The sequence below is a fragment of the Typopeltis vanoorti genome, chromosome 10 (genome assembly GCF_054136105.1).
Source record: "Typopeltis vanoorti isolate ZY-2024b chromosome 10, IOZ_Tvanoo_1.0, whole genome shotgun sequence".
Classification (NCBI taxonomy): domain Eukaryota; kingdom Metazoa; phylum Arthropoda; class Arachnida; order Uropygi; family Thelyphonidae; genus Typopeltis; species Typopeltis vanoorti.
The window spans coordinates 137134570-137147060 of record NC_143558.1 but is presented as its reverse complement, the minus strand read 5'-3'; the positions used below and the strand labels follow the sequence as shown (position 1 = coordinate 137147060).

The 12491-nt window shown below is 34.7% G+C and overlaps 1 protein-coding gene across 1 annotated transcript in view; it reads right to left on the bottom strand.

Moving 5' to 3' along the window:
• Gad1 (glutamate decarboxylase) overlaps positions 1–12491 on the bottom strand; it is an 84126-nt gene that overhangs the window by 33952 nt on the left and 37683 nt on the right. The window contains exons 3-5 of the mRNA XM_090399232.1: positions 11747–11853; positions 9393–9508; positions 1755–1834 (exon numbers count right to left, since the gene is read on the bottom strand). Coding sequence (XP_090255358.1) covers positions 1755–1834; positions 9393–9508; positions 11747–11853 — 303 coding nt within the window. The remainder of the gene's footprint in view (positions 1–1754; positions 1835–9392; positions 9509–11746; positions 11854–12491) is intronic.

The following is a 12491-nucleotide window of genomic DNA, read 5'->3' as shown; positions in this document are numbered from 1 at the left end:
CCCACTTTGGCATTTCAATCTCCTTCAATAATTAGCAGATCTTGCTTTGGTATTGTTTCTATTGTCTCTGCCAGATCTTTGTAAAATAAGTCAGTATCCTCATCAGTGCTGTCAGATGTGGGTGCATATATCTGGGATATTGATATATTAAATGGTTTTGCTTGAAATCTTGCTACTAAATCTTGCTTTCGTTCATGGACCTGTTTGTAGCCTAATAGTGCCTTTCTAACTTTTCGTTAAGAAGGAAATCAACTCCTGCTTCGTGCTTGGTGTTATGCCTGACCATATGACTTCACATCCATTCATCTCTCCTGATGATGCCCATCGCATCTTCGCTAATCCTAGTACATCGTACCGATATGTCTTCATTTCCTAGCGAAGTAATTCTAGTTTTCTTAACATCCAAAGTGTCCTTATTGTATTGTACATTCCATGTCTCTACTAATAATAGTTCTGTCAGTTACAGTTTCCATTTTCTTTTGGTAATCCGCTTTTCGATCCAATCCCATTAATTTGATAAAAAGATAACTTTTATCAAATTAATTCAGGTTTTCAGTAAACAAAGCGATGGTTAGGTTTCATCATCAGGTGATGATGAAATCATCTATTACCCAAACATCCATGCTGTGAGATATTCAAAACGCTCTCCACTCGGCCAGCAAATTGTTGATGCTTAATCTTCCATAAGGTACGTGAACAGTTTTCATAAAACAATTAAATTTATCCCAAGTGATTTAAAATTCATTAACAAAAATACGAATCTTAAGTAAAAATTCCTTTTCTCATTTTTACCTAAAATTCGTAATTCGGCATTAGAAGAAGAATATAATACCTACCCTGAAAAAAAATTCATTACTTGTCCATTAACATTTAAATTGTATTGTACCTATTAGTAGATAACAGGCTCTGTCATCATGTTTAGCGAAGTTGAAGTTTCTTTCCCTTGAAATAGACAGCAGTTTATTGATTAAAAAAAAAGTCAAAGATTAATAATACGAAATTCTTCTGGATGATAATGAATGCTGGAGTACAGTTTCAAATTCTGATGTACATATTTCATTGTACTGGCTGACCAGAAGAACAAGACGAAGCTGTCTTGATTTGGTGTTAGGTATGACATAAGGCTGCGATTTACTGTACAACGTTTCCTTATGGCATGCCTAACACCAAAAGGGATGGCTGCTTTATTTTGAACTTGCAGAGAAATCTGTTATCCCTCATTGCTTCGCTCTTTTTCAGCCTTTGTACTCTTTATCGGTCTTGCATTACCAGGGCAAAAATAAAACACATGAAAGGCACTTAATATAACACCACCTTTGCAACCAACGAATTAGTAAATAGTTCTTCGACGATACTTAATACTCTTAAGTTGTTAAAAATAGTCATATGCTAAATAAAGCGATTTAAGACTGAGAAAGCATCTACCCAGAAACTCGGAGGCTTGAAATGAAAATTATAGCTTCTAGAACTTCCACCACTACTTTTGTGATATTCAATTTTGACGAAAAGATTTGTTTCATTTAGAGTACCCGAAGAAATAACATTTCCGGAAGTATTATGTTCTTTCCAGTTCCGTAATTCTCAATTGGGCTTTTTCTCAGGTCAGGTTCAAGTGCTGAAAATCATCTTGAATCATCGCAACACAGTGCAAATAAAACGGTGTACAGAAGTAAAAAGGGGAGAAAACTGAAGGCAGAAATATGATCCAGAAAGTTACACGATTCACCAGTCCCTTAAGGTGAAATGAAACTTACCTGTCATCACAAGGTACCTCAACTACATTGTCAGTTCCAAGTCCCATTACCATTCCTGAACCTTTCATTGAGTAATGGCTCTGAAATGACCAAAATATATTGATTCATCGTGCGCTTATTTAACTAGAAATATGTTCCTTATATTTAATCATGATATACTCAAAAAATAAAATATTAGAAATTAAAATACAAATATAAGTTCAATAGAAAATTAGCTAGTTATAGTCCTTTATTTTCTTAAGATACAAACTTATTCAATTCCCACCATTACGTCTTTACCACGCAGAATTCTACAGTTCGAAACAGTTTGCGAAAAAAGATACAGATGATTTTTATCAAGAAAAATTTCCATCTGGAGTCATGTTGCTCTAAAATATCGGAATGTTTGAATAATATTTAATATATGAATATTTCAGGATACTCTAGTAAAGATGTGAATTTTGCCTTAAATTAAATTACATCTGAAAATGATCAGCAATTTTATGCGATGAAGTTTCGTGTCCGTTGTAACTTAAATACAATGGTTGCTAATTGCTAACATGAGATCAAATTAATTCAACCCTGTGCTTATAAGGAAAGGACTCACCTTCAGTTGTCACACTTTTGAGGAAAAGGTCGTTTTCCTCAAAAGAGGTGGGGAATGTTTAGCAAATCATGCCTCACACAGAAATAAGCCATTTTCAAGAATTTCAAGAAATAAGAATTTTTTCCAAGTTTATATTACAAACGTAGCGTAATGATTTATTTTAAAAATCCTTAAAATTTCTTAAGCCAATTGAATTGCACTTCAGTTCTCGATCTGGAATAAAAATAGGTTTTCATTCCCATTTCTTCCTTTAGCAAAATTCACCTCACTGATCCCAAACATATGAAAACTGAATACTGTGTGTGTGTGTGTGTGTGTGTGTGTGTGTGTGTGTGTGTGTGTGTGTGTGTGTGTGTGTGTGTGTGTGTGTGTGTGTGTGTTTAGGGGGGAGGGGGGGTAATCCATATTGTGCTAATGCTACTGCATCGTGTTATTAATGATTGTATTCAGGTGCTGCTATATCAAAATAAGGAAATTTTTACAATGAAAAATGTAAAAATTAAGTCAGATTTACTTAATAAATCCTAAAAATATTTGTAACATAAAACAAGTAAAATAAGTATCTTCACAATAAATTTGCTTAAAATAAGTACGCTTTAAAAACAATCGAATTTTATCTCCTGATAGTAGTTGAATCTCAACACAGATATTTTTCAGTGTATGTTTACGTTATACGAGTCAGCTTCAGTTTAAAAAAAAAAAAACTTAAGCTTTATTGCAAAAGCATAGATCTTTTCACATAAGTACAGTATAAATCAATAAACTATTTAAAATATTCTGTCAAGTTGATTACCTCTTTCAACAGACTTAATAAAGATCTCAAATACAAATACCAAATTTCAATCAACGCCAAACGAACTTAATTTATGTGTGTCGTATGCAAATTCCATCCAAGGAAGGATGTAAACCTAAGTATATTTCATACCCTGGTTGGTTAACACTTGGATACCTGGAAGTCCTGTTCTCTAGAGAATGAAATCTTTTCAAGTCACTTCAGGCTTCCAATAAGATATCGTCTCACGCCAATTATGAAATTTATCTACCACCTCAATGCGATTCCTATCCACAATCCGTTGACTGGAGAACAGAAGTGCAACATAATTTATCCCTCCATTCTCATATGGATGGAGAAAGTAGCAATAGTACAAGCTATGCATTGTTGCGAGATGAACTGAAATGATTGCCTTAGACATTGAAGAAGAGCAGAGGCGTTGATGAATCTATAAGTTGAAGCATGTAATTTTAAATTAAGTCCGAAACATTTTACAGGAGTCATTCGCTTTTGTAACAATGCACTTAATTTGTAGATTTATTTGTTTCCAAAATGCTTGAAGATGTAAACAGTTGTTTAAAGGCTCATGATTGGTAGATGTGGATCTGAAAGGGGGGGGGGACTGTACACATCCTTCTTAAGATAGCGAAGTCAGCAGCTAAATCCTCTGCTTACATCTTGACAGTGGTGGTATGTCAATATCAGTGGATAGTGTCTCCAGGCATAAAATAGATTAACTGAAGCTGTCTACGAATGAGCTAACCTAGGCAAGGTTTGGAATGTGGCATACGAACCCCTCTAAGGTCATATCTTTCTCTAGTTCTAGAGAACACGAAGTGACAAATGAATTTCATCCCCAAATGCAATATAAATAATTTGAAAACATTTAAAAGTGGCGAAAAACTGTTTGAACGTTGAGAAAAATGGCTCGGTTTAATTTTTTCCATTTCTATTCGCATACAATATGATTTATGAAATGATGATTTCAAAGTTACATCGCACATTATAGAGAATTAGACATTTCTTATTTTCGGGAATACAGCTTTAAAACTGATTATTCCACAGACTATCAGTTAGATAGTATACTGGGTCGGAACTAATAATAACAAGTCGGAACTAATAATAATAATTCGCAAGCTGACCAGACATAGCAGGTCAGCTTGCGAATAATCTTGCTGCCATTATTCTGCTATGTCTGGAGGTAGTCCGAATAGTGGTGTATAAGGGAAGGCAGTGCAGAGGTCATAATTTGCAGAGGAGCTGATCTAAACTGCCCATGTTTATTGGCTTACTGAATACCATTTCTTGTTCCTCCCAAGTTCAACTCAACTTAAACAACAATTATGAAAATTAAGCAAAGAGAAATAGAATTTATGTGGATGAAGAAGCCTCTCAAAGCCTTCCAGGTTCATTTCATAAATAAATACGATATTAGTATCAACCTTAATATTCATCTTCAATCTGCAAAATCAGACCAACATAACAAACTCAAATTTCAGCTTCTTAATCACTGTTCCTCTAGGATTTCTTAATTACGCACACTGATTATTTTCTTCTCGAAGGTTGCATATGTTCTTTCTGATGTACCACATCAGTCTCCAATTTAGGTGCTTCTCTTTTTTGATCTTCTTAGGCTGAAAATTTCTTACCCTCTTTCTGTTATTCAGTATTTATTTTCTGTCTGCACTTCATATTATGTAAATCGACTAAACTTCCAAGATATCAACTTTTACGACACTAAATTCCGATCTTTGAACAATTCTGATAATTTTATTAATATGTATGTAAGTAAAACTCAATCACATTTGAATCCTCAATCTTATTTCCCACAAAAAATTCCATTTACTTTAGTCCTATTTTCAATTGTTAAAAGTAAATAGGATTTCTCTTCTTCGAATAACTCACACCTCCAAACTTTCTTGACATAAACATTACATATTCAGCATCCAAGAAATTAAGTCTTTTCTTTCTCTGAAGGCGTTCCATTAACTCCGAACAGTTCCCCTAAAGCCTTCCCAAAATCTTTGAAGAGTACAGATGAAAGCAGACAGGACAATTAAAGACCCGTCGTTCTCCATTTCACTCCACTCTCTTTGACTTAAATGTTCAGGTTGTGCTGCTGCTGCTGCTTGCATTTTATACAAAAATTTCCTCAGTCACTCCACTCCACTCCGTCAAAATACACGCAGCGGCTATTCAACACTCCTTCGCAATTCAACTCCAAACTCTGAACGCATTTTTTTTCTCTTCGTTTATTTGTTCTACTTGTAGAAAAACTGCAGTTCTTCAAATCTGGTTAATAATTTTCTTCTTGTCCTTTCTTCTGTCTACGTTACTTATGTAAACTGAATAATAATAATTAAGAAATAATAATAATAGTAATAATATGTGCTCTAACGACACCGTAGCCCAAGATAAATTTGTGAATTTTCGTTCCAACGTTAACTTAAATAGCTGGGATGTGTCTGATTACAATGTATACGTACATATGGATTTTTTTTTCATTTTTGTTCAACGAAGTCATTCTAGCCATTATTAGACAGCTTGCTTACAATTTTGCATCCCAGACCAGAAAAATCCAGTGATGCGAAAGTGCTTTTATAATATATTACATCATCAGCCATTCGAAAAGCCATAATATCATCCCAGGCTAAATTATGTCATGCAATAGTTGATGACTTGCTGCTAGTTTACGATTCCAGTCAGCTCAGTTATTTGGCAATGGTGATTAATAGATATTGCCTCTCCACAGTAAATGGAGGTGGTGGATTTGGGAAAGTTATAGTACCAAATATCTCTCGGAACATTAGTCAGTCGATGTTGTTGCAGTGGTTCATGTGGATGTTTGGTGCAATGTTGAAATCTTTTGAACATTCTAGCGGTTATAATGTAATATAGCTACACATATCATGATCAAAAGGTGTTATTGAAGAATGTGACGTGTTCTAAACGGCTCCTGATGATGAAGTGTGAATGACGATATATGAGTGGTGGTAATCATTCCATAGCTGTCTGACGACGTCAGCATTAGCTGACGATAACGTTCAAATCGAGAAATTTTACATCCGTATTTGTTTACGTGTCATTTCCTCTAAAGCAAGATGGATCCATCATTCGTAATATTGCAAGTAATCATTCTTTGATTCATATCTGCAATCAGCAATGTTTCAATATTTTATTCCCACCCCCCAAAAAAAATATATAATAATGTTCGCGTATTATTAATCTTGTTTATTTTTTAACTGCTTAATAAGAAACACACACACACACAAACAAAAGCCTGGATGTATTGGCTGCATCAGTGAAATCTTTGCCTTAGTTTGGGGTAGCACAGTATCGAAAGCTAGGAAGTTCTTCGGGTACGTGATTAGGACATAAAGACTTTCCGTAAACTCTCGTTGGGGACTATTAACTGTCAAGAGCGTACAAACATGTCATCAGACGGCTGGTACACTTTGAAGCGGATGTGCACGTCCGAAATTTACATTGTCCGGCTGTCTAAATGAGGCTAATTGAGCACGAAAGTCTCTGCTTCCGGCTCGTGCTACTAGCCACCGTTACTGGAGTGGGGGAAACCTTGGCTGGGAGGAGGCCTTTTTCTCTCTCCTAGGTGTGATGTAAAAGCGACCTTCACGGCTGTACAAAACTGAACTGTATTATTAAAGTGATCTGATGAAATCAAACGGATGTATAAGGCGGCCACTATGACTCAGAAATATATCGCGTGGGGCTGAAATATTTAGTAGGATGTGGCTGCATTTGTAGATCAGGTGGAAGCATTAACTTTACCTTTATACTTTGTCTACACTATATAATCTTCAAAAATTTAACAATGGATATAAATATCGATGAATGTCAACTACAGTACAGTAATAATTAAGTAAAAGGACATTCCTTTATCTAGGATGAAAAAAAAAAATTAATTGCCAACCCACTCTTGGGAAAGCTACTAATATTAATGTTGCTTTCAGATATCAAACATCATTTAAGTACACCGAATCAGCTTAGTAAATTTGCTATTGCACTTTGTGAATAATTTAAGGTGAAGTGTATAATATAAAAAATTATACACTTCACTTTAAATTATCGGAAACGATCCAGAAACAAGTAATATTATTGTTATTACAGTGACACCATAATCTCAGCAGTTGAACCTCAATCCGTTTTGTGTTTCTGGTTGTAGTACTTTAACAGTGTAATTCAGAAACAAATGTATTATTCTATATTTGTTGCTCCCTGTAACATAATAATTTTGTATCGTTTCAAAACATCTTGTCACTGAAAGTGGTCATCTTAAAAACAGAAAACGTATTTTTGTAAAGCACTCAGATATTACATTTTATAATTCGTGCGACGTAAACATAAACACACTTAAATTATGCGTTGTTTTGTTTTATAGTTTCAGATGCGTAGATATCGGAGTTCTACTTTCACTCGGATCGTTTTAGTTGCAAAACCTTTGAGAAATTAATGTCTTAAATAATAATAATTAAACGATCACGGTAGTGCATAAGGTCAAAACGGATCAAAGTTATCTTGCACGTCATTATATACATAATTATATACATAATTTTTTGTTCGGTCTAAATTTGCCATTAAAATAGTCCTACTGAAATGACTCGATACATTTTACAGATCTTAAATCTCAAATGTCATAAAATCCCATCTGTCCAATGCAAAATTATTATAATTTCGAAACGATTCTCCCCCACCTGTCTCGCTGTTAGTGAGACAGGTGATGGAGAATTGTTCATTGACAATTTCGTTCATTGACCAAAAAAAAAAAAAAAACTTGAATCGAAGACGGAAAAATCACTAATCACCGTATCGCACTGTGATGTACGTTAGGAACCTATTATAGTTTTTACATGACAGTACTATTTTTTTTTTTTTTTACATATAGTCTGTGATGATGTCTGTGATGCATCAGTTTCGCTATTTAGAGAACCCTGGCCTCGTGTTGGTATACTTACGTTGGTAGTGACGAATGTGACAGAAAGTTAGAGCACAGTTTATGAAACTTCTACCTATTGTGGGATCATTTTAAACACACGCGATTATTTTGCTTAATTCTGACACTACGAATAGCCAGATGGAGACCAAAACTGATAAATCGATTAATTTTAATAGAGATCGTAAAGACCATATCAAATTTCGTCCAGCGAAATTTTTAATCGGTTCGAATGGTTGTCAAATTTTGCTAATAGATCATCTGCTGAAACCGGTTGAATCACACGAACATCTTCTTTTGGCAACTGAAATCCCAAATTTTATTAAATTCCGCCTAGCAAAAACAGAATTATTGAAATACAAAACTTCGACAGATTTTGTCCTTGATGGCCAACTAGAAATTGTCAGAATAAAACAAAAATTGAAATGGTGATGAATTTTGTAAGAGAATCCGTCTAGACGGTGTCTAGGAATAATTTACGTGCAGACACATGGGAAGAAATGCTAATCGAGTAGGTGCTTAAGCATCTTGCGAAAGTTATTGAGAAAACACCTTTCCTTTATATTTAAAAGTTCGATTTTCTAGGATTTTTTTAAAGAACTTATTTGTTCACTTTTTAATCTAGTATATTTACTTTGAGCAGGTAGAAAAATAATAACTAAATTTGAATAGCAAACTGCATTTTACCATTAGTTTTAAAGGTTCATTCATTCGTATGGTGATTCAACGGCCGTGAGCCCCTTTTAAGGGGAGGTACAGCACCACTTCAATCCCCCCTATTTTTATCCGGGCCCGGGACCGGCATAGCTCACAATTCAGACCTATGGCTTGGAAGGATTGTCTCAAGTATTCCTGACTGCATCCGTGTATGCTCACGGGGCCGGTTTGCCTGCTTGCGGGATGAAAAACCCCAGATAAACTGGGGGAAAACCCTACTGTCCACGCCCAAGACCGGCTAACTTGGCTATGGCTGAGGAAAATCCTTAAGCTCCTCACGTCGTCGATGAGAATCGAACCTAGGACACTCCTTCCCCAGGCATATGGTTGCGAAGCGCATAGGCTAACCGCTCGGACGTTTTAAAGGTGAAAAAATGTATTGATACGTCTTTAAGGCAAACATCATTTTTAGTTTTCAAATTATGTGATTCGATAACAAACGGTAAGTTCCAGTACGTTATTACCTTTTAAAATTCTGGTAAGCATTCCCTATTCAGAACTTAAAATTAAATCGTAACACTGAAAATTTCCTTAGTGGAATTGGACGTAAATAATAAACTGCTCTACAAATTTAAGAGGCTGTATAACAAACGAATATAATTCTGAACTTACGTGTTCAGAGGTATACATTACTAGCTGGGGCAAGCCCATGAGGCCCTTCTCTTTATAACCTGGAAATAGCTTGTGCCTGGCACATAACACTGCATATAAATTGGATAAGGCACCACCTATAAAACACAGAACAATATAGTTAAATAAATAGGAAATATACAATAATTAAGTGAAAAATATCTATAAATAAGAGTTTCTTGTAAAGGCGGTTCTGCTTTTGTTACATCGATTTTTTTTTTCTTTTCTTGTTCTGAAAATTTAAAATATTTTTGAATCATAAATACTGTACTTTAAAGCTTAAATATTAACGCAACTAATGCAGTGAATTTTCGTTGGTACAAGATATATAATAATAATACACCATCTAACCTCTCCACATACCATACACACACACACATGAAGGGGGAGAGAGAGACTTTCAGCCGTGACTTTTCTGGAAATCAAATCATCATCGCAGTATTTATCTTATGTGAGCTAGCCGGAAGGCAACGTTCCTAATACTAACTACTAATAATCTGTATGTACGCATGTGTGTTCAACTATAAGCTTGATGAATTCTGCATTATTATTGGACCACCCAGAATTCAAGCATAGCCGACCAATTAAGAAGACCACTTATTTAGCATTAAATTATGTAGACAGAAGTTGAATATCGAAAAAACTATGACAACTGTTTGAGATCAGTAGACCACTAGTCATAGTAATACAGGCCATGTGAATTTTTCTTCCCTTCTTAAAACAAATTCTCATGTAGCGTACTTTTTTTTTTTTTACATGCAGGTTGGCATGCTCAAAAGTATTTTTTTTTTCTGAAACAGTAATATATATTTCACTGAAACTAATACGAGTGCTTGCACTCCTTGAAATTTATTCTACAGGTTTATTCACGGGAATATTACTCATCGTAATCACCCTTGTGACCCACAGGTTTCTGCGAATGTGCAAGCCTAGTTAGCTAAGTGGATAGCGTCACAGTTACAGGCTTTAGATGCCAACCCACCTCTATGGCATGGTTATTGTGAGTATTTTTAGGTGGTAGATGATTTTTGACGCCCTGCGTATGAGCACCATTCTGCTTATGAGAGGCCTAAAAGGGTTTGAAAAATACCTTTTGTTTGCTAGAGTATTGCTCCCTTGCCTAATCGCATGACCCATTTACTATAAGTTTACAACAATTTCTGGGAGGATATAAAAAAAAAATAAAATAAAATAAAATAAAGATGCTTCATGAATATCTAAACTGAAGAACTGGTCATCTTGCCGAGCAAACCATTTTTACTACGGTATTTATTGTCTTAAGAAATTATGTACTCATAAATGTTATTTTAGTTTTTGGAAATAGATGAAAACCACGCCTGGGAAGTCAGTAGGTGGTCTAAGACAAGTCCGCGAATCTCTGCAATCATTTGTGAGCTTCTGTGAAGTCGAGCCATGTTGGAGGAAAAGCAGCATGTAAGGAGTTCACACGATCAAATTTTGGTGTTTAACACTCAAGTTCGCAACTGCATTACGAAGTATGAATTCTGAATGTACTAAACAATCCACTTCCCAGAGAGCAGTGAGTATGACTTTACCAAATGAGAATGAAATCTTAAATTTCTTTAGTGCAGGCTAACCTTTGTGGCGAAATTCCATAATTAGTTTTCCCAGTAATATTTCCGAAGTTACGTTAAAATTATATAAGTCTATAATTTTAATGCTGCAAGTCATTGCACTAAAAGCCTCTCGAAAGCCTTTTGCTTTCAGTCTGTGTGGAAGAACATTCTGCAGTAAGGAACTTAATTAGTCGTATTTACAAGCTGTTGCATCTTTTTTTTATATTGATCCCACGCGCAAGAGGTCAAAGAACCAGAGCGGTGCCGTGTGGAAGAAGACGAGCAGTGAGAAAGAAGTTTATTGACATTTTTTTTTTAAGAGTTCTAGTTTGGGAATACTTGATAAGAAAAGTTGTTCTAGAGATGAAATAAAGGAGGGAAAGGAGAAGTAGATTCGGTGTGTTTGTTGCAGTCACATTTGTCATAATTCAGAACCTTCTTGTGGCAAAACTGAAACTTCATATTACATTCTGGAAATTCTAATGAATGAGACAGTTTAGTTCACACACGATTGTTTCACAAGAAAATGTATTAATTTTAAGTCATCTTATCTTGTTATTTTAAATGTACATACTAATCATTTAGCATGAAAAGTCATAATATTAAACGCACGTTTATTTCCTTGTTATTTTTGAAGAGAAGTCTAAACTTTATAGAGTGAGAATGAAAATATTTCAAAAGTGATGCCCAGCATTAAGAAGAAAGTAATTTCTTCCAGTGATGAACACACTGCTTAAATTTCATATGCCGAAACTATACCTGGTGCGAGGATGCTGTCACCATTCTTAAAGCCAATTATTTCCCTCATCTTTTTCATAGTTACTTGTTCCATCAGGATGAAGACAGGAGCGATTTCATATGTGAACCTATTCGAAAAAAGAAGTGCACTTAAATAACTGTGTGGTTTTATTACATGATATCTTGGTGCATTCTAAAAATTTATTTTTGAATTTTTAAAAAAGAGTAGAGAAAATTTTGTTTGAAATTTAAAATACCGAATTAATCACAAGGCGTCAAAATTCCATTAGTTCGAATGTCTGCTGGTGTCATTAGATTGATAAGTGGTAATATCACGCTGACACATAGGAAGAATGAAAAAAAAAAATACTAATTTCGCGGTACGTTAAAGCTCTGGCGTAGCATAGATAAGAACAGTTTGTAATGGGTAATGGATCGTTAATTTTTATATTTCTGTCACTTTCGAAGTGCGAGATCGCAGAGTATTTAATACCTTTAGAAAAATGGTCTCTTGTCATTAAAAGGTAACCGAAAGCTGAATATGATAGTAATGCTTTTCGAAGTCACGTGAGTGACGCATTTAAACACTTCAATTGAAAACAAATTTAAAAATTGTGCGATATGTTCCTCAAGTAAACACAAGACAAAATACAATTTCATTCGTTCTCTTTGTAACCTTTAAATATTTCAAATATTATTACTTGGACATTATTAAACTAAAGCATATCGTGCTATGACTGATCAATTGAATCCAACTGAAATTGAT